The sequence below is a fragment of the Hermetia illucens genome, chromosome 5 (assembly GCF_905115235.1).
Source record: "Hermetia illucens chromosome 5, iHerIll2.2.curated.20191125, whole genome shotgun sequence".
NCBI classification, from domain to species: Eukaryota; Metazoa; Arthropoda; class Insecta; order Diptera; family Stratiomyidae; genus Hermetia; species Hermetia illucens.
In genome coordinates, this window is record NC_051853.1 from 51,840,081 (window position 1) to 51,863,470 (window position 23,390).

Genomic DNA, 23,390 nt, shown 5'->3' on the forward strand with positions numbered 1-23,390 from the left:
CCCTAATAACACAGGAGGAGTGGTGAAAAAATATTTGAATAATACAAGGCGAGAAACCACGCTTCCGTGGTTAGTGGTTTGGCGTAAATATTCTAACTAACCGTAAACAAATTTTACATTGCACGAACTTCAACTGCAAATTTTTTCATAAATATTGAATTTCAAATCAGCGAAAACAAATAGAAAATTTATTAAATATTTTCCTTTGTTAATACTTGAATCGTTTTCATTTTAACTCATTTTTTTGGAAATATTTAATTAGTTTGAGGGACTGGTAAATAAAGAAATATATTTAGTTGAATTTCTGTTCGCCCACTATTGACGGGTAAATCAATATTTAAATACGTTGAGTTGCTCCATGTTCATTTAAGTGCCCACTATAATTGACAAACATACAAGAATAAATGGAACCCGGGGACCATTGAAAATTTGATTTATCACATTTTCTTGATTGGGAAGGTAGAAGCTTTGAGCCCAACAGCCAAAGCACTCCTTGCTGAATCTAAAATACGAACCCAGACCCAGTTCAGTTCAGAGAGTCTCAGCTACCGTCCCGTCTCTCCTATTTATTATCATCTTTTTCCCTTTAAGAATATCTAGTATCAATATGCTATGCAACTTAACCTGTTCACACTATGGAGCAACTGCAGGTAGATTTTACTACTAATCCAATGTTTGGACGCTTTCGCCTTTTACATATATTCGCTTTGAGGCAGTGAACTAATTTGACCGCTTTAACTTCAACCTCTAGTCCTTCCTTTTTCCTACTGAATCGTCTCGCTTTAACGTACGTACCTGCCATGTAGCTATAATCCCATGGTCCTCCTCGGCAAGAATTGGAAACTACTATCAGAGGCTCAATGCGATTTCCAATGCGGTACTGGCTGAGTGCTGGCCTAGCATTCATACTAGTGTATGCTAGGCCTAGATTAGTATGAATGCTAGGCCCCTAGGGAAACCCTGCCTGCGATATAAGTACAAATCCCCTAGAATTCTTCTAACACATATGCTCTTAGAAGGCCAAGGGCCACTTGAGATGAGTCCCATTGCAGACTTAGGTCTAATCAGCTTCCTTTTGTCCGTGTTAATGGAACTACGATAGGTAATAGGAAATGCTTTCAAACTAATTATCTCTTCTCGCTTCTTTTGACAGTCTCGTAACATTTTCACCGAATATCACATACAACTTCGCATTGCCGAAGCTGCAGAGAAGAGGGAAAAACCCTTAGATATTTCGTTTGTGATTAGCCAGCTCTAGCTAGAGTCAGTATACGGACACTAGGTAAACCATTCTTTGAGGACCTCATAGAGATGGAGAGTGGGGGCTAATTTCTTTCAGACTGGTTCGGAAAATCTAATCCGGCTGGACTCTGCCTTCTTGTTCTTATCACAGCAGTCATGATCTTGGGAGTTTCGGGCTTAAAAACGTTGCACCACAGCGCTAATTGGGCTGTTGGTACCTACCTCATTGACACCTATAGTGACATACCACTGCCATGCTTACAGCTTTTCTTCTTGGATGCCATATCAACTTGCTGTTTAGTCAGCGGCAATTCGACAGGCAGTGTATTTGGTCCCTTCCACAGTACATCACCCTCCGGTTGCTCAATTTCGCGACAGTGTTTCTTCGGGGACTAATTTTGGCAATATATCTAAGCTGCACGCTGCCTATATTTGCAGACTTCCTTGCTCCACACTGTGCCGGCTAAACTTCAAATACGGTTTCTTCACACTACCGTCTGTATTGCGCAGTCTCGCTGCCTGCCACCGTAAAAAAGTTATCATCATCAGCCATTTTTCCGGGCTCCTCTCAGCTCATCTTCGGCACCTCTGACGTGCACGAAGCTGACAAACGGTGGCAAGCCCACCCGCGTAATAGCTTCACCGACGTTCTCGGATGATCTCCTCTGAATTTTCTTTCTGCAGCTGGGCGCTTTTATTAAACTTTACTGGGGAGAAAACTGCTGCTGCTCACCTAACTCGCCGCTGATATAAATGAATATTTTATTAGTTTAAGGTTTTTTTTACTAGAATTCGGGAAGATGATGTAAATTTCTGAGCTCCTTGACGGCTTCTATGTATTTGGTTGTGGCAAAGAAAATGCGACTGCGTAAGATGCTCTGATTATTGTCAAGTATTCTTTCATTCTTTCCTCCTCCTCTTCAGTTACGGCTGTATAAACCTAGGTATTTGTTATTTTCTGCATATACAGCATTTCTCGTGCCTTAGCTAATTTCACACATACGAAAAATTCTTCGACAGATTATCTCAAGTCCAAACTGTTATTTTCACCGTGTCCTTCGCTATTCGTGTTGACTTTAATTTTACAATGCTCAATTCGTCTTACGTTCCCACCTCTCTTGCTGCTAAGTTCAAATTTCAAAAGGCCGATATCGAAGGACTAAACTCACCCCTGGCAGATATCCACTGGGATCTCATGCCCAATCTCCTTAGATACAAGCAAGCCCTCCTTACCCTTGTAAGATTCTACCTATCCCGCTTTCTCGTTAGTCCCGTTCCTTGCCCAAATCTCTGCTCTCTTACCACGCTCATCATGCTCATCATTGAAATCAATAAAAATCTTCATCTGGAACTCGGAGCTAGGAAAAAAGGTGAAACTTACGGAAACTATGTCATATAGTTAAGGAGCAACATGACATTGTGAACTGTCGGTTCACTGCTACGCACTTGTTAGGCTTGGAAAAGTTTCGTGGCTAAACGTGTGAATTTTCCGCAGGAAATTGACGTTACCTACACAGATTCCTCTATTTTCGACTCTATAAAACACAAATTGCATGTCAAATGTTCAATATTTTTTTGTCACTGAGATTCTTTTTTTTGTCTGAGATTCGAACCGAGAAAAATGAGATTTAGAGGCTAGCACTATATCCTTTTAACCATTGCGTAGTCAAACCATATGCTGCTCCTGTTTAAACTCTCCCCACTCAACATTCGCTTGCTATTTATTACATGTCTTACCACCCACCTTTCTTATCGATCCTGCGGAGTTGCTTTTGATGGCTTGATATTTTTCATGGTTTCAAATACCCTCGCTTTTCACCTCTCGCTGGCGTACTAAGAATTGTGGTCCGACTGCTGTTTTTGTGCGTCAGCGATATGCTATTCGGTTCACTCCTTACATTCAATATGGATCCGCCACCTAAAACCATACTGTGTTGCCGATAAGTCCCTTGCAATATGAATCGCAATAGGCAGTCTTGTGTTTGTGCTCAACTCGAGCAATTCCCTTCCCTCCCCAACATAGTGAGAAAAAATTATGTTATGTCCTCTTGAACATTGCAATTTAATCGATGCATGAGAATAACTGAAATACTAACTGGGATATCACAGGAAGTTGAGATGCATCGCATACGAAACTATTATAAAATGAAAAAATACCGGCTCGACCGCGACCGGGAAGCATTATTTACAACGGATCATGTCGTCAATCGATGTTTCTCTTACCTTATATCTTTAAGAGGCGCGTCCTTTGGGGCTCCCACTTTTCTTCCTCGAGCACATTTGGTGTTTTGATGCGGTCCTACGAATGACATGTCAAATTTTAATTAACGACCTGTGAGGGACTTAAGGGAGCTTCTGGAAATAGCTGAACCCGCCCAACGGAATTACAGTACCTACGATCGGGAGTTGTTAGCCGCGTACCTCGCAATAAAATGTTTCCGCCATTCCCTCGAAGGCGGTCCGTTCACAGTGATCACAGACCACATGTCTCTTACATTTGCCTTGAAACAGAAACCCGATCAAGCGGTTCCTAGTAAACTCAGGCACCTGAACTTTATAAGCATTTCACCTGCGGCATCCAAAACCTATTTGGAAAAGACAATGTAGATGCTGACGCTTTGTCATCTATTGAAGAGGTCGAGATCGCAGTCACTATCAATTTTCTAGCAATGGCGCTCACGATCTCGCGCACCCGCAGGCTAGCCACTGCCATCCATGAATAAAGACATTAGTTCCAGACCCAGACATTTCATCGCATGGCAAATGTATAAACCTTCGAAGCATATGAGGCAAGTAGTAGGTGTGTTCCCCAGGTCCACCAACCGCTTCCACAGCATCCACCTCGAAATTATTGGCCCACTGCGAGACTCGCACGGTTTCAGGTATTGCCTACATGCGGAGATCGTAGGCAATTTCCCTAGGAGACATTATGGCGCTATAATGTGCCGAAACCCTCTATCGAGAGTGGATACCACGCTTTTGTTTGTCTGCGGTCATCATCGCCGACCAGGGAATGCAGTTTGAATCCTCTCTTTTCTCGGAGTTAGGCCAACTCCTTGGGTTCAAGCGCTACCGGACAACTGTCTACCACCCTGAGTCCAACGGCAAGTCCTACCTCTCGTCCTGCTTTGTCTACAGGCAGTCAGCCGCAAGGAGTTTACTGCAAGCCCCGCAGAACTTGTATACGGGGGACCCTGACTTCGTAACATGAGACCGAGCCTAAATCCAACCGGCATTTTGCGTCTGCGCAGGCACGCCGTGAGCCCGGTCAAACTACTGCCAGTCGCCAGCCATACCGAAAACATCACCAGCGTGCTCAGATATCTTGATTCTGGAGGCCATTGCAGCCACCATGCGACGGACCTCACCTGTGTTTGAGTTAGTCCCGTATAACTTTACCCTCAACGTCGAAGGCACGCCAAGCGACTCCTTATATCTCGGGGGAAGCGCCAGCAGCGCATCCGATTCGACTTGCAAAGCTGAGAGGGTTATATCTCGGACTTTCGCTGAAACTCCCTGGCTTTAGCTAGGAGTTGAGTGCTGTGGAGACCGGTGTAATCTGCCGCACCGTGAGTTTACCTAGAGCGGGGCACATTCAAAGCGCCTGGTCTAGTGAGAGAAATTTTCTTAGGATATAGCGGTCACGTAAATTCTAATTAACACTTCATACAAAAATTCTAGTGGACACAAAAATAGATGATCTATATCTTTATTTTTGGTAAAAATAAACCATTGCAGCCGGACCTTCAATCATAGACACAGTTCACTGAAACAAATCATGAAACAATTTTATTTTACAAAAATATCAAGGAAAATGTGAAAAATATAATGATAAAATGGTAATGTTGTTATAATTATTTGCAAACTGTCAGTGATTTCTCCAGTGAAAAATAGTGTTTCCCCTCTAAGATTGCATTTCCTACTTCTCCAACAAAAGCGCGAGGCGTTCGCAGTACAACCTGTTTAAGTAAGGTTGGCTCCGAACAATTTGGTATCAGTGTCCAGGCACTCGGTCTTGAGGATTTCTATTCGTAATAGATTCCAGCAATCTTTACTGATCTACAGATTTTGATAAATCAAACCCATTACTTACATTACTTTTATACTAGAAAAATATAACGACAGTTCTACAGCTTTGTGAGCCTCGCTGTCAGAAGAAACGAAGATGTTTTGGCATGCCGGACGTTGAGTTGACCAACCTTTACATTTTTTTACATAAAACATATACATTGTAGAAAACAGTTAGAAAGTGTATGACATCGTTAGTGTATGCGCAGGCTTTCCCCCACATTCTACCTTCAAAGACTCGGTCTCCTCACAATGAATTTCTTGAAGAATTATACCATTTGGTGGCGTAGCAGTGCCCATGTCCTCACTTACAAAGCGTCTCATCTCTTCGAGCAAAGCATTCTTCGATTCCTCTCCGTCTCTGTTTCGGGGTTTCCGATCAGCACAGATCTGATACCATATATTTTCCCATAGATCTAGTTCGAACCCTTAGCTAACACCCTCCATATTTGTAGATTTATTCTTCCTGATATTCGTGAACTTTACCCTTCAGTGGCCGAAATCAATGCCTGTTCACCCAGCATGGAACTAAAGTCCTTCCTTCGAAAGCTCAGAATACTCAACAACCGACATTCTTTATTTTACTCGCTTCGGAGTACATGCTCTTGAACTTGGCAGGACCCTCAGAATTAATGCTGGAGCCATTTTAAAGTACCGTCATCGGTGCAGTCCAAATGAAGTAGCCCATCGCGAAAACCTTGATTGATTAACCTTGCGTTTGATCAAGGCGCTAATACTTTTCTCTGCGGACATTCCAACAGGATGGTAAATCGTTCCTTTGAATTTTGACAATTCTCGTCGTTAGAAACAAGGCTACTGCCTGCGGATACGTCTTCTTCCCCAGCTACCTGTTTCTATTCCTATAGGCGGAACCTTGGACTGTTTTGTGTTTCGTCTATGCAATACGTCTCTTTTCTTGTTTTTCAATGGCACAGAAAGCCAAATCGGCCTCGGGCCACCAGGATAGACTTTCTCTAGCCATCTCGAACCTTCGATGGAGTCCTTCAGTTGGAAGATTTGAGCGGCTTTTTACTGGTCTCGTCCACTCAGTGCTCCCATCATTTGCATCGCTTGCCCACTGTGCAGTGGCTTTCCGGTGTGCCTTTGAGTACCCTGTTAGGTATTCCTTTGTCGTCCATCTGTTCTCCGTGATCGGTCGACTGCATTTTCGTAGCTTTGCTATACTGATCCTGGTGGGTCGTCATAGATTTGGTACAAATCATGGTTGTATCTCTTCGACGTAGAAATTTATGTTCGAATGTTTCGATGGACTTCTGTAACGCCTGAGTTAGAGTCCACGCTTCACAGCCGTACAATAGCACAGGTTGAATTATAATCCTGTAGATTCGGAGCTTATTTTCGCTGTGGACCCCTTTTTTTGTTCATTATCTGTAGGATTGAGTGGCACGATATGCTGGTCATCATCACTCGTCGCTGAGCTTCGTCTTTTTCATTACCATCTTTCTTTCTGTTTACTCCTAGGTATACAAAGTTGTCCACATTTTCCAAGTTAAAGCCACCCGTTATCAGGTCACGCAGTTCAGCAATTACAGAGGTATCACATCGCTGAGTACCATCTATAAGATATTCTCCGCTATCCTGGTAGGTCGAATGGTCCCATACACGCAGAACATCATTGGCTCATGCCAAAGAGGCTTCAATCCAGGGAAATCAGCAAAAGATCAATTTGTCTCTGTGCCGCAAGCGATGTAAAAACTGTTGGAATATGGACATCAGTTGCACCATCTTTTCATCGACTTTAAGGCCAGCGTAGCCAGGCTAAAACTGTACACGGCCATGAGAAAAATCGGTACTCCAACGAAATTAATCATCATCATCATCATCAACGGCGCAACAACCGGTATCCGGTCTAGGCCTGCCTTAATAAGGAACTCCAGACATCCCGGTTTTGCGCCGAGGTCCACCAATTCGATATCCCTAAAAACTGTCTGGCGTCCTGACCTACGCCATCGCTCCATCTTGAGCGGGGCTTGCCTCGTCTTCTTTTTCTACCATAGATATTGCCCTTATAGACTTTCCGGGTGGGATCATCCTCATCCACACGGATTAAGTGACCCGCCCAACGTAACATATTGAGCCGGATTTTATCCACAACCGGACGGTCATGGTATCGCTCATAGATTTCGTCATCGTGTAGGCTAAGGAATCGTCCATCCTCATGTAGGGGGCCAAAAATTCTTCAGAGGATTCTTCTCTCGAACGCGGCCAAGAGTTCGCAATTTTTCTTGCTAAGAACCCAAGTTTCCGAGGAATACATGAGGACTGGCAAGATCATAGTCTTGTACAGTAAGAGCTTTGACCCTATGGTGAGACGTTTCGAGCGGAACAGTCTTTGTAAGCTGAAATAGGCTCTGTTGGCTGACAATAACCGTGCGCGATCGTAGCTGTTATCGATTGTGATTTTCGACCCTAGATAGGAGAAATTGTCAACGGTCTCAAAGTTGTATTCTCCTATCATTATTCTTCTTCGTGTTTGTGTTTGACCAGTGCGGTTCGATGTTGTTGGTTGATTCGTCTTCGGTGCTGATGTTGCCACCATATATTCTGTGCAGCCCAAGATCTCGTGCCGCCTGCTCGATCTGTATGAAGGTAGTTTGTACATCTCGGGTGGTTCTTCCCATGATGTCGATATCGTCAGCATAGGCCAGTAGTTGGGTGGACTTGAAGAGGATCGTACCTCTTGCATTTACCTCAGCATCACGGATCACTTTCTCGAGGGCCAGGTTAAAGAGGACGCATAATAGGGCATCCCCTTGTCGTAGACCGTTGTTGATGTCGAATGGTTTTGAAAGTGATCCTGCTGCTTCTATCTGGCCTCGCACATTGGTCAGGGTCAGCCTAGTCAATCTTATTAATTTCGTCGGGATACCGAATTCTCTCATGGCCGTGTACAGTTTTACCCTGGCTATGCTATCATAGGCGGCTTTAAAGTCGATGAACAGATGGTGCAACCGATGTCCATATTCCAACAGTTTTTCCATTGCTTGCCGCGGAGACAAAATCTGATCTGTTGCTGATTTGCGTGGAGTGAAGCCTCTTTGGTATGGGCCAATGATGTTCTGGGCGAATGGGGCTATCCGCCCTAGCAAGATAGAGGAGAATATCTTATAGATGGGACTCAGCAACGTGAAACCTCTATAATTGCTGCATTGTCTGATATCTCCCTTTTTATGTATGAGACAGGTAATGTCTCGTTGCCAATCGTCAGGCATTGATTCGCTGTCCTATACCTTGAGCACAAGTTGATGAACCACTTGGTGTAACTGGTCGCCTCCATATTTAACCAATTCGGCTGTAATTCCATCGGCTCCTGGCGACTTATGATTTTTTAGCCGATGAATTGCACGGACTGTTTCTCCTAAATTTGGTGGTGGCACTATTTGTCCGTCGTCTTCAGTTGGCGGGACCTCCAACTCGGCGATGTTCTGGTTGTTCAGTAGCTCATCAAAATACTCAACCGATCTCTCTAATGTGCCTATTCTGTCGGAAATCAGATTTCCCTCTTTGTCTCGGCAGGATGAGCATCGAGGTGTATAAGGCTCCATCCTGCTGACTTGTTGGTAAAACTTGCGCGCCTGGTGCAGTTGGTCCCTGTACTTTTCGAGTTCACAGACTTGTTGGTTCTCCGTCTGTGAAGTCGCTTCTCCGCTGGACGGAGTTCGTGATAAGTCTCTGCGCGTGCCCGCGTTCTTTGAGAATGCAACATTACTCGGTATGCGACATTCTTCTGTTCCGTTGCTAGCTTACATTCATCGTCAAACTAGCTTTCCCGACTACTTTTGCGGCTGGGGCCAAGTATGTTTGTGGCCGTATCCATGATAACGTTCTTCAGGTGATTTTGAATATCATTGGTTGATGCTTCATCTCCAGGTCCTCTGTTGACTGCGGTTATTGCGGCATCCATTTCCCTCTTATAGGTGTCGCGGAGGGTTGTGTTGTGGATGGCTTCAGTGTTCACTCTCACCTGATTGTCAGAGGGGGGGTCTAGGTGGTATTGTTATTCGAGCTCGGAGCACCATGCCAACGAGATAGTGATCCGAGTCTATATTGGCCCCCGTATATGTTCTGATATTCATCAATGCTGAGAGGTGGCGGCGTTCGATCAACACGTGGTCAATTTGGTTTGGTTTCCCCATTATAGGTGTTGCGGAAAGGTGTGCTGTATAACGCTTCACCTGATTGTCAGAGGGGATTCCGGGCGGTATTGTTATTTGAGCTCGGAGCACAATGCCAACGAGATAGTGATCCGAGCGGATAACTCCAGGTTTCACTTTTTAGCTGACTAAGGAACCTACTCCGAGCACATGATTTACGCCGCTATAGTATACGAAATGCTGTTACATCAGCCCAATATAGGGACAGGGTGTCGGCTAGCTACTTAATGGCTCCATTGCTGTACAGGGAGTGCACTTTCTAGGATAAAATGCGCAAATCGTTATTCCGTTTACGCTGCTGAGTTCATCGTTGTGTTGTCAGCCCAGACCGAGGCTCCTTTTGTGGCTTCGTAACAAGTTGTTTCCCATGTAGGGTTGTCAACCTTACTCAACCCCCAATCTGGAGGACCAGTTGGAACAATTTGTCTTGTTTTTAGGCGCGGGTGACTCGCCTTCGTCCTTCTCCGTTTGCTGCTTTTCGTTAAGAAAGAGCTCCGAGTGGTCACCACTTGTAGGTGGGTATAGGGTTTGTAGTAGAGCTGTTGGTGTTGATTCAGCAGGCTTTTCCCAAGTTTTATGCCAGATCATGGGTAGCAAGATAGAGGGAAGTTTGCCTGTTGTGTTTTTTATAACTTCCGCTTTTGTCAAAGCTGTTTTTCTCGCTGATGCTTCCACTCTATTGATTGAAGTATTTCATCCATCTTACTTGATATTGTCGGGGTTACCTGCCATTTTTCCTTTGCCATCCTTATAGAGACTTGTCTGCCGCCTATAGCCTGTTTTACTCTTGTGGGTCGTTAAGGTTCGCTATTTTTGTTGAATGCATCACAGCATTCCTTGTCGAATCGATCATAATGGGTGCGTTTGGTTTGGAAGCCGGTTTTCTTTTTTGCAGATGTTTTCGTTCTTTTAGATTTGACCACGATTCTTAGTTGGATAGCTCTGTAGTACATGCAACCGTTATTCACCTGTTTCTAAACTTATCAACGTCGAATTTCTGAAAGCTGCTCTGCTTCACGTGATACGTTTTTGTTAGTCAACATCGAGCTGCGTCCTTACTAACATGTGATCAGAATCGTAATTGGTTTCACGTAGCGACATTACTCCCGTAATGCTGATTGCAGCCCATTTTTCAATAAGAATATGGTCAATTTGAATGTGCGCCCATCTGACAATGTCCATGTCCTTTTGTGAGTGTCGCCATGTGGGAAGCAGCTAGAGCTTACCGTTATATTTTCACTGCCAGCGAAATCAATAAAACGCTGTTCATTGTTATTTGCGTCTTCATAGAGTCTGTATCTTCCAGCTGCTCTTCGATGAGAATCCTCTCGACCAATCTGGACGTTGAAATCCACTAACACTATTTTTATGTCGTTAGAAGGCACGATAAATGTTACTCCAAATTCTCTGCTTCCTGATTGTTTTCCGCTTGTGAATACTGTGTGCAAACGTCTGTCGTCAACCTTGCATCCGAGAAATTGCGTTTCTTGGATCGCCAGGATGTTGATGTATCCTTCATTTTCTTTGAGAAGCTCTCGCAGAACTCCGATTCTATATACAGTGCGACCGTTCAAAGTTCCGAAAGAGTAAGGCATATTCCGTTGCTGAGCAGTTGGTCTCGTTGAATCCGTCCGCTCCGAGGCTGTTGTCCTGGTTACGCAGCAAAAGGATATTGCAAGGAGGAGCTGCCGGCCCCTCGCTGGTAGGTGAGAATATAGCGTTTGACAGTCGCTACGACCGCCGTTAGCGTTATCCAACAGGCAAAGCTAAGCTAACTAGCTCAGAAGGCATAACTGAAGGTATGTCCGCAGCGATTGGTTTCGAAGTTATTTGCAAACCTAACCAGCATAGAATGGCTAAAACCGCCAAAGTTAGGTTGCTTTACTTACCCATAAAATGAGCATTAAAATTAAAACCCAGATCTAATAATATGAAATCCCCATCTGGGTACGTAGGCGAGCATGCACATATTCTTGTATGCGGGAAAGCGCTTTTAAGAATATCCAACTGTGGACAATTTGCCACCCAATAAGGGAATACGTGAAAATGAAACTATAAACTACCATTCGTCTAACAATAAACACGGACTGGACATATAAGACGAGAAGGACGACAAACATAAAACAAAGAAAACATAAACATAAACAATAATAAGTACCCACACATTCACGTTTGTATGTTCCATGGAAGGCAGTCAAACTTTTGTTTTTTTTTTTTTTGGAATTAAGGTCGTAAGGATGTTTTTATTATATTCGTATACTTAACGGCATTTCTCTGTTTTCTTTTATAGTTTCGACGTGCGAGGTCGTCAATTTGGTCAAGCGAAATTATGGTCGTCGCCCAGTGCATTTGGCGACAGAGCATTTTTTAGTACAGTGGCACATCCTGCAGCGCTCAAGGTGGACAATATAAAGTTGTCTGACGAAGGAACATATCGATGTCGTGTTGATTTCAAGAACTCACCAACAAGAAATCTAAAGATAAATTTAACGGTTATTGGTAAGTAAAGTTTGTGGTAGAAGATAGCCGCTTTAAGGACTTTTGGATGGGTTTCTAAATGGGATAATGCACATTTGATCGTGCGCTTAGCTTCAAATAGCTCCTCCCTGGGGATACTTTACAGAATTGAAGATACAAAGTAGAAGTGTACGACGCAGTAGATCCACTTTCTGGCCCGATACATTTAAAGTATTTCTTTGCTATTTGCAGGCGTGAGTGAGATTTTGATTTTGAAACAAAAGTATCTAAAATCTACTCACTATTTGCAAATAAACTAAATGGCTTTCAATGCTCCGTTCTCATTTATGACAAGGCTTTCGTTAGGCGCCCAATCACTTTACTTCGCGGGCTTTATGTCCTATTAGTGACGAAACATTTCATCAAACTTTTAAGACCTGCTCCCAAGTCCTGAATCCCGAAACGTTTGCTGTCCCGCCAAATCGTTAATTTTCAATCAAGCACTTTATGGCTTGTATTCCGCTTGACTCCAAAACGAATTTTATGGTGTAGATTGTTCCATGCTCCATCTTCCATGAGAGCGTACTACATTGTACCGCCACCCCTTCAATTTGCTTACCCTTCCTAAATCATTTAACAGCTTTCGAAGCACATTTTACGTCTTTAAATGTATCGATTTGGAGCTAATTGTGATAATAAAATCAAAATTGCATTATAAAACGAGGCGCTGCGGCACCATCTGCGATCCGGCCAAAATGAGTTATTACATTTTGATAACATCCCTATCGCATTCATACGCCTCATGTCTAACGCCCAACGAATTTTATTGTCTACGAACCAACTAGAGCCCATATACTATTCGCCTTTTGGCCTCATCCCCTGCGAGTCCTGGGAGTCAGAGTGCTAGAAAATCTGGACGCTGTAGGGGACGTTCAGGATACGCAATGTGAAATGAAGCGTTATTTGTTGTGTTCCAGCTAGCTGTGGTCGAAAGTGTTGCGGTCCCAGTACCTATGTCCCGGAAAATAGCATTTGGGGCCACAAAACCATAATTTAAGGCCATTAAAAGTAAATCGGTGGCACTTAAACATTGAACATCTCCCCTAAAATGCAAATCGAGAGGAGGCAGTTACTAATGGTGAACATTTTTCGAAACACTCATTTCGTCGTCGCCCGCATTTTGACGCAAGAAAATATTCATTTTTCCTTATTTTTCCGTTTGAGTTTTATGAACGACCGACCGTTTTCTCCGGAAAATTGTTTGTTGTTTGTAATGAAGTCAAATGGTCTGGTTGGCAGTGAAAAAAATTGGCTAATTAAAGTTGATGTGTGACTGCGGCTCAGAAATAGACGGGAAAGTTACAGTTTCTTTGAATGGCCAGTAAACTTAATTTTCCTCGAGTCCCGTGGGATGTCTGGTTTAGAAAATGACCGAAAAAAAACTTGCGACCAATTTAAACTTGAAAGAGAGTTAATTGAATTTTCAGAATTTGACTTTTTATAGGACCGCTAAAAATAAGTTTGAATAGACTCAGACAAGAGATGACAATGGTCTGATTAAAATGAGTTTATAATATCTGCTTCAATTTGATTGTTTGGGCTGACATGTAAGAAGGATTTATTCTATTGTTGCAATGGGGCTAGGCAAACAAAGGTCTTGGAAAATCGCAGACAAATCCAATATGCTTAATTATAATACGATGGGAAGATTTCAAATAGAAAAGAATACACAGAAGTAGCAAGTGATGGTTCAGTTGTTGAAATGCTTGGACATCAGTTTCTCACCCCTCATACCCCAGATTCGAATCGACTCGAAGTGAAACAGGAAACAAGCTAACAGAAAGACGAAATTATATAAATGTGGGATGACTCCAGGGAGTAAAGGGGTAAAGATGAGGTATCAAAAGTAAAAAGTAATAGTATGGTAGCGATTTTCTGGGGATGCAGTAATTTTCAAATTATTAAGCACTATAGGTAAGTCTTTAATTACATCAGCCGCAACATTTCAAGTGAGAAATCCAATGTTTAACGAACTGGAAATTGGAAATAAACTCCAAGCACGAAATGCTCAAATTACCTAAAAATGATAAAAACCACCCTCTAGACCTCCCGACCCACTTTCAAATCCCGGTTACGCCATGGGCGTTTATCTTAATGCTGCATTCCTATCACTTACATGTATCAAGTCTAACGACAACGGCGCTGAAACTCCATATGGAAAGCTATGAAGGTTGACATTTCTGCCGTGATCTGGCATTCTTGGGAAATTAAAGGTCGAGGAAAACACCATCAACTGATACCATACCGCAATTTTGTCACTTTAGGACGAAAGTGGTGTAGCAGCATTTGGTTTCCATCATATAAGGTAAATTTCAATTAATCCAAAGTGGATTTGTAGCCTTTTTGATGCAAACTGAGAATTCAAAAGTTAGAGTAGTCACGTTAGGAGTTGGCAGATGAGGTAGGGAATTCATCCATGGACCCTGCTTAGGGAGGACCAATTGGTATCAGTGACGCCTCCATGGAGCCCAATTAGCACTATAGTGCGCCGTTTTGATGCACAAACTCCTAACACCATGACGGCTGTGGAAATGGAAAGGGGTCAGATTTTGGCCAGCTCAGAACTTCAGAGCCAGCGCGTAGCACAAAGAGTAGCTGCCCTCCTCCTGTTAGGCTTGGGAGTTGGATCACGTTCCCGCCATCCACAGGCCTCAAAAATTGATAGTACCTCTACCTTAAAGACGGTAGCTAATTGTGGACGGTTTGACCACACTGCGGTTATACGAGGAAACTCCCACCGACTCCATAAACTATCTTTGATGAGTTATGAAGAATTGTGTCATAACCTTCCACCCTTCCTGACCATAGCAAAATTCGACTCGAAGCTCGCCTTGCATACAGCGTAATCCGTTAGAAATTTGGAATGACGCTATTCCAAAACCTAAAAGAAATTGGCTAAGTTGACCGTTAAGGTCTACCCGTAAATACTGAAGCTTCATCCAAGCGCTCTGTTGACACGTGATTTCACGCCTCTGTCCTAGCCAGACTCGGGAATGTGGGGGACGGGGGTCCATTAAGCGCATCGATCCCTCTCGTGTCATTCTGAAAAAATCACGTGTCTATACCGGTGTGTGGATTCGCACCGAATCCTGAAAATAACCACACAAACATGGGGGTTCTCGCCAGCCTAGCTAGCACAGAGGCATTCAACCTCGTATCAACAGGGGCAGATCTTTCCGGTCAATTTAGCCAATTTCTTTTAGGTTTTGGGATAGCTCTTCCCTCTAGGTCGTCTCATGATGATCGTTTGACCATCTGAATACCCCTTTAGTTCATTACAAATTCACGGATGGCCTACATCTGGGCTCACGTAGTCTAACAGCACAACACTCAGTTTAAAGTTGATTTCCAGGGGGAGGAGGCGCATCACTATATTGAGGACATCTGCGGGCAAGACTGCAGAGCATCTGGCATGCGGTTTCTTCAACCCGTTTACGGTTAATTTTATTACATTTCCTGCCCAGCTGGGACACCAGACAATCGAACCATCTGTTAGGTTGGCACGAGATATAGCTGTATACAACCAGAGAATCATCTTCAACCGAAGATCTCATTTCCTTCCAAGGTCATCTTGCAGGCAAAAGAAGCTATATAGATCTTGATAACACTCAGTTCTATGTTTAATTTAGGATCTAGAATAACATCCATATACTTTTCATTCGCTAAAAGTGGTTTACCTTGCAGTCAACAGGCACACCGTTTCCAACGCGCCTTCGATGATTTAATTTATAACGTAGGAATACATCCCTAGCATCAATATCATGAGCTCTGATCAAGTGGGTACCTTCCCGGTTTGATTGGAATATCCTGATTCCTAGCATCGGTACTATAGAATACGTAAGACACCCCTCCAACCTGATTCTGGTTAGAAAATCCTTGCTTTGACACTAACATAGTTGAAAATATTCTCTTTATCCAATGTAGCGGTTTGTGCTGCTTGTAGTGTGGCGAATTCTGTGGATTTACCTTTGTGAGATGTGTATTGAGGTTTACAGATGCTGCTTTCAATCGTGATTTGATAATCCCACACTGGGGCTGCATACCCTCTAAGCAAGGTTCTGACTCACAGTCCTCACTTGCGGACAAGAGCTAAAAAGTTTCTCCAGAAGATTCCGTCATAAGTCTTCCGATTTTTTAAGAAAGGATCAGCTCCTATGCTCTTTGGCCCCAATGTTACTGAGTCTCGTAGACTCGCGGGTGCTTTCACTGCTTTGACTATTGTCCAGCTAGGCCGTCTCCTGGTAATCTCAATAGTCGGCTTGTTCCTCTTCAGGCAGTCTTAATATGGCCCCCAGTATTTTTGTCTGTAGCAAGCATTGAAGACTTCCCTGGTCAGCTTCCTGAGACTGGGCAGGTCTGCATTCTATCACTTTGACAATGTCCTTTTGATGTATTTGGCAGGACAAGTTAATTTGCAGGTGGTTTCAAATGCCTTTTCCAGAGCCCCGACTTTTAACTACCGCTCGTCTGCCATACGAATCTTATCGTTGCTAGCGCCGGAGACTTTGATCTTGATGACTCGACAAAACTTCGTCCAGTCGATTCTCCTAGGGTTTTGCAAGAATAAGATACTTCTTCAGCAAGAATTGGATTCGAATATATCCAACTGTGGTCTGAGAATGATGTCTGACCAGACACTCTGCAGTTCTTCACCCGTAGAGTTCGTTGCCGATTACATTAAGGATGTGCTCCCAACCGTCATAGTTCTCCGAGGTGGGGAAACCAAAGGTTGCTCTACATCCCCTGTTACACACCGATAGGTTTATCTTAATAATAAAGTCAAAGAGTGAACCGCCTTTTTTCGAGTTACCCCCAAAGCATTTGCCTCGCTTGTCTCACTGATGTGATGATAATCGTCAGATGCAGTAGTTCTTCTGCTGAAGTTGATCGGTTGTGAGGCACGTAAACCGAGCAGATGTACATGTTCATCGCTGTAGGCTTTTTCTTGCAAGGATATATGCTCTAGGTCTATCCCGACCAGTATGTCTTGTGCTTAATATTCGAAGTCGACGTCTTCCTTCGGGAGGAAGATCAGAATCACGCGCACTTCTTCACATTTATCTTCATTACCCACAGCGTGATTTGCTGGCATAGCGGGATCGTTAGTCTCCATCAGAGTATCGATCATTTCCTATGAGAGGTGGTTGGCGGCTTCGACTGAGTCCCGGTTGTCTGTTTTCGCGACATAGAATACTTACGATTTTGCGTTCCTGACTCCGAACCACGCTGGCTGCGCCACCTGCACCCTGGTCAACTCGCAGTGCGTGCTTCATTCGACGGTCTCAGATTAATTGCACTTGGAGGGGGTAGGTTTTGCATTCTGAAGATTTGCCAGGTTTTTAGTGTTGTATCCCTCTACAGTCGCCTGGAATGTAGCAAAGCTCTTTTTATTCCGCTTGCCGACAGTACTAGTCTCCAAGCTGGAAGCAGCTAGTCGGTCTGCCGCCTTGCTGTCGTCCACGCTGGCGTCCTGGCCTACACCATCGTTCCATCTTAGGCAGCCTCTGTGACGTCTTTTTTTCTACAATAAATATTACCCTTATACATTTGGAACGTAGTTAGGAGTTCACAGTTTTTCTTGCTTAGAACCCAACTCTCTGAGAAATATACGATGACTGCCAAAATTTTTGCCATGTGCAAGGAGAGCTCTAATTATGTGGTGGAAGGTTTCGAGCGTAAGAGCTTTTGCTAGCTGTAGGGTTCGTCGGTTGTCAATAACCATTTCGTTGTATTCTCCTGTCTTTGTTATTGTCATTTAACCAGTGCCGTTTGGTGTTATTTGGTTTTTGGTGCTTATGTTGCCACTATATATCTTGCTTTGTTTTCGTTAATATGCAGCCATCGCCATTTGTTTGATCTGGATGAAGGCAATTTGTATATCTCGGATTGTTCTTTCTGTAATGTGAATATTGTCAGCATAGGCCAGTTGTTGGGTAGACTTGAGGAGGGTTTTACCTTTCGTTTTAAGGTCTGTATCGCGGATCACTTTTTCCAGGGCAGGTTAAAGAGGATTTACAATAGGGCATCGAATTGTCTCAGACCGTCCTTGATGGTGAATGGTCTCGAGAGTGATCCTGCTGCCTCGCATATTGACCACAATCAGCCCAACAATTTTTTCGGAATACTGAATTCTCTCATGATCACGTACAGTTTTCCCTGGGTGAGTTATCATAGGCGGGTTCGAAGTAAATGTAAAATGGTGCAACTGATGCCAATATTTCAACAATTTTTCCATCGCTTGCCGCACAGAGGAAATCCGACCTGTTAGTTGTTTGTCTGGAGTGAAGTCTTTTTGGTATCGGGGGCGACTTATAGTTTTCAAGCCGATGAATTGCATGCACTGCTTCTTCCATGTTTGGTGTTGGCAGTATTTGTCCGTTGTTTTTATTTGGCGGGACCGGGAGAAAATTTTTGTTGTTGAATAGTTCATCAAAGTACTCAACACATCGCTCCAATATGTCCATGTTACCGGAGATCGGATTTCCCTTTTTGTCTCAGCAAGATTAGCATCGAGGTGCTGTAGGTCCTTAGTGCAACTTCTGCACCTGATGCGGTTGTTTCCTATAATTCTCGAGTTCACAGATTTGTTGGTTCTCCCAGGCTTCCTTTTTCTGCCTGTGAAGTTGCTTTTCCACACAACGGGAGTTCATGATTGGTCTCTATGAGTCCAGTGGCGTTCAATCAACACGTGGTTAGTTTGGTTGGAAGTGGTCCCTTCTGGAGAGGCCCCCGTTTGTTTGTGGACCACTTTCCGCGCAGTTTCCAACGTCTTGAATACGAATCACGTCAAAACTTGCTTGTTAAAATCTCAGTTTCGTAGGATTGTACCACTGCCTGGTAGAAGATATCCTTCTCCGACTCTGCAGTCTCCTCTGTAGGGGTGTGAAAGTTAGTGGGGCTTATATTTCAAAATTTGTCTCGGAAGTGCAGAGTGCATAACTTTTCGATTATATTTTCAAATTCTATAACAGCATTTTCATTTTATTTTCTGGCTGACTAAGAAACCTGTTCCGAGCACGTCGTTTACTGGATGTCTATTATGTAGGTAGTGTAGTGACTTTTCTTCAGAGAACCGGCCCCTGTCTAACGCATCTCCTGCAGCTAGCCGATACGCTATAGTTAGCTGGTCAAATGCATTCAGTCTGTGCTGGGAGCGGAACTTTGATGCAAAAATGCGCAAATTCGCACATTTGTCCCTCCAATAACCATCTAGTCCTAGCCTCCATTTGTGGCTTCGTGACAATTGTTTTCCGTGTAAGGTTGTCAGGCCTGCTCAACACCCAACTTGGAGGACCAGTTGGTACAATTTGTCCAGTTTTTGGGCATGGCAGACTCGCCTTTATCCTTTTCTATGTGCAGTTTTCCATTAAAAAAGAACTCTTTGAAGTCAACACCTGTTGGTGTTGGTTCTTACAGGTGTTTCTCCGGTTTCATGCTCTATCGTGGGTACGAATCCATGTTTCACTCTGGGACCAAAACAATTTTTTGACCGCCTGGGCATCCAACAACTTGTATATCTTGTATCTTCCTGCCGACGGCGGCACTGCGAAACTCTGCACTGTGCGAAACGTTCGTTGATGAGAGGACGAAAGTGGCAATAGATAGGTCACACATTGAGAAAGGTTGACAATCCCGTAGCGAGTTATGCCATGAAATAGAATTCACTATCCTAGGATGACCGACCAGTAGGTCGCCAGTAGAAATGAGGTGCAGGCTTCTCGGGATTACCTTGGTAAAGTTGCCGCACATTTTGAAGAAGTGGCGACCATACTGCCTAGGTATGGGTGGTGTTCTATGCATCCAAAAAGGATCTGTGCAAACCATATTTGGAAAAGTTTCAACGATGGTTGCACCAGGTAAGTGTCAAAGCGACGTGACTCACACTGAAAGGCATTTAACTAGCCTTTAATGCATGCAACCTAGAGAGGGAGCTAAGGCATTTTTTGGCCGATATGTGCGGTTGACTTGCTAAACCGCATTTACGGGATAATTGCAATCATATTTCTTCTTCATAGAACATAAGTTCTGTTTTCTTCGGGCATCGACTCCCAGTACTGCCTTCGTAACGGTTTGATTGTATCCATTTATCTCTTTTGAATATCGTTGATGAAGCCCATTTGGGAAAAACTGAGTGAAGAAGTAACAATCTCAGGGGCATTTAAGCCTGCGCAATTTTTCCACTCTAAAGTCGATTTTGGGTTTGGAATTGATTCTGCATGGAGTATGTATATGTAACATACGGAGAAGAAGTTTTTCTTAATGCATGTGAAGGTGAAATAAACGATGCATCATCATTGCCATTGTTTCCTTTTGGTTAAGGATTTATCAGACTTTTGTGTTCGATGAGTCTCGTTCCTTCTAGTGAATAAACCCGTGTTTTCATTGACCGCAGGAAGGTCGGCTGATTTTGCATAGAAATTGTGATGATGAGAAGGGAAATGGACATTGGAGGCTTTTACACGTTGCTGGTACAAGCTATTCCTTACGAAATCCATTCACAATTAAACTGGACAGGCATTGGACTCCAATCCAGCAGACTTCTTCTTTTTACATAAGAATAGCTTGCTACCGTTTGCAGCCAATCGTGATTCCATAAAATTTAAACCCCAACATTGAGACCAATTCAAACCTCCCAAGACAAATCAACCTTAAGGATTTCCTACGAACTACCAATTCACGCAGGTAAATTCTTCTTTGTTTGGTATGGTGCGTTCAATTGAGTTTTAAATTTTCTGCTTCTCAGGATACCAAAGGGTAATATATTTTGCAACATGAAAGAAGTTCATTATTTATCCACCCAGATTCCTTTTCAATCATAAAATCCTAGAAAAGACCAACACTAAATTTGATCTGGGCCGTTGCATAACGCTGAAGTCCGTCCAGTTTTTTGGCCTTTTCCCTTTTCCCCGAAGAAATTCCAAAAGTTCTAACATTAAAATTAGGAGCATTCACCCCTGCGCCGTTACTAAACATTTGCCTCTAAGAAAATTTTCATATTGCCTTACTGACAAACGTGGGAAGGCATCAGATACTATTCGTTGTTATCTCCCGGAGTCAGTGGAGTAAAGCCATATATTTTCTTAGAATTTTTTCTTTTTCATTGCTCTCAGTCCATAAAAGTATCTCCTTTGTTTGGTCTGCTCCACTTTTTCTTGGCTATTGTTAAAATTTGCGCTTTTCTATTTTCTTACCTTGAAAGCTTCTGCTTTTCTGCTTGCACGGGACATTTTATTCGCTTGACAAATCACTGAAATTGAAATCTTTTTCCATTGTTCGAACACTCAACAATTGGTTGAGGTTTGAGCAAATAAAAAAAGGAGCGACTCCATTCCTTTCACCCATCCGCTGTTGTTTGTGTTATCATTTCTTTTATTGCGAGGAAATAAAAAATTGTGTGGAGCTGTCGGTTCATATTCTATTACCATTACTTTAATTAAAATTCCAAATATGACTATGCAATGTCTTTCTCGGTACTTGCTTGTGCAGGGAAAGAATTAATAAAATTAATGAATTTCATCTAGGTTTTTTCCAAGTGGATGGGGCTTCATTATGTGAAGAGGGAACGTGACACAGAACTGAAGGTCTCCGCTCGCATTAAATAAATTTGATTCTACAGTACAGCGGTTGCTGGTACTCCACTTAAGTCTATTAACAATGTCCTTCTTATTCCCTGTAAAATGTTCGGTTTTGGATCTTCAAGAACCATCTTCTTGCAACCAATTTCGGAAAATACAATGCAATTAGTAAAACAATGGATTTAGGAAGCGGAGCCATTAAGCCTCCTTGCAAACAATGATTGCGGTCCTGGGAAACGGTTCAGTCGGCATCTCCTCCTCGTGCGACATGACTCCACTCATCTCTAATTCATTTATGACTATCATTTTAAAATAATTTATCATCCAGCCATTAGCCTTATTATCCAGACCCCATCCCTTATCTGCCACCAAGGTCGACCGAACCGTTATGAATGATTCATATCCTGCAAACTGAACTTGTGATTCATTTTCTTATCCGCATTCATAATATCCCAACTTATAAATAACAAACTATTCATTCCAATGCGTCTCCTGAATACTAATTGGTGGTTTTCATTCATACATGCACAGCCACATACATATTTATCCTGAATTGGACCCGTTTTTATTTATCATTCCAGTGCCGCCCGAACGTCCTGTGATTTTGGAAGCCGACCGAAAGGAGCGGTTGAGTAACGTGGCGGCATACAATGAGGGAAGCGATGTCATATTGATATGCGAAGTTAATGGCGGTAAGTATTTAACAATTATCCTTGTATACGAACTAATTAGGGAAGCTTTGAATAAAGCTATTTTCTATTGATTGCCAGCTGGTGCGGAAAAACGTTCTCTGAATATCAATTTTGAGACGTTCCAAACTCATTCTCGCTCTGGCTCTGTGGCCGCATATTATTTTTGCCGCCATGGGGAGGATCCTTTGTTCGGCTGGGTAGGAATATTCCAGCGAGTATGGAGCATATGAAGCGATATCGATTTTTTCATGGGGGACGACTATAATAATAGATTTTCCTTAATAAATGGCTAAAATAGCTTTCACGTCAAGTGCTCAAAGTGTATTTTTCGATCTTTTCAGGGAGCTTAGAAGTGAATGGCTTTGATTTTTGAGGGGCAGGAAAATGTGGGTAATTTATGCATAGCACAGAATCTCTTCAACGTGGAGATGCGATTTACATAATATGGATATATGGGTATTTGCAAAATTTTTGATTTTTGCAGGAGAATACCGTCAGCTACGTGCAATTGTTAACTGGGTAACTTCGATTAATAATCAATGACTGGTGAATAATTTATGAAAAGGCACAACGCACCTGCCGAAGTGTTTTACAAAATGGGAATTCTAATTTTGGTGAATATTAAGAGGGCACTCTGCAGCGAGCAATTGGGTAAGACATTACTCATTTCTCGTTGAGAGATTTGAATTTTGTCGAAAAATTGTGTGGGAAATAGATCACGAGAAACTCAGCGATTGCTGCCTCAAACTGTGAATTGTTCATTACTACTCGCGTTCAAAGATTGTTCGTAGCGACCTCAAAATATTGTAAGTCGCAAACCTGCTTTTGAAAAGGGGAGGGATGGATAGCTTCAGTCTGAATGGCTGTAGGTCGCTGCAGCCTCCCAGCGGGTCGATGAGAAAAACATATAAACTTTGTAGTTTCGCAAAGTACTCATTGAGAAAGCTACTACCACACCTGGCAGTTAGGTCTAAAATCCAGATCCGTTAAATGAGGAGAAAAATAAATCCAAAGTTTGGTTCAGATAACCGGCGGAAGTTGTCTGACTTGGTGGTTGGATCGGGCTCCAGTACTGGGCAGCATGGCGTCGAAACTGCTAATCGTAGGATGGTTCGAAGTCT

The 23,390-nt window shown here is 43.0% G+C and overlaps 1 protein-coding gene across 1 annotated transcript in view; it reads left to right on the top strand.

Annotated features, from left to right (window-relative positions):
- LOC119657775 (neural cell adhesion molecule 2) overlaps window positions 1-23,390 on the top strand; it is a 641,753-nt gene that overhangs the window by 502,030 nt on the left and 116,333 nt on the right. Inside the window, exons 6-7 of the mRNA XM_038064845.1 lie at window positions 11,776-11,984; window positions 22,159-22,269. Coding sequence (XP_037920773.1) covers window positions 11,776-11,984; window positions 22,159-22,269 — 320 coding nt within the window. The remainder of the gene's footprint in view (window positions 1-11,775; window positions 11,985-22,158; window positions 22,270-23,390) is intronic.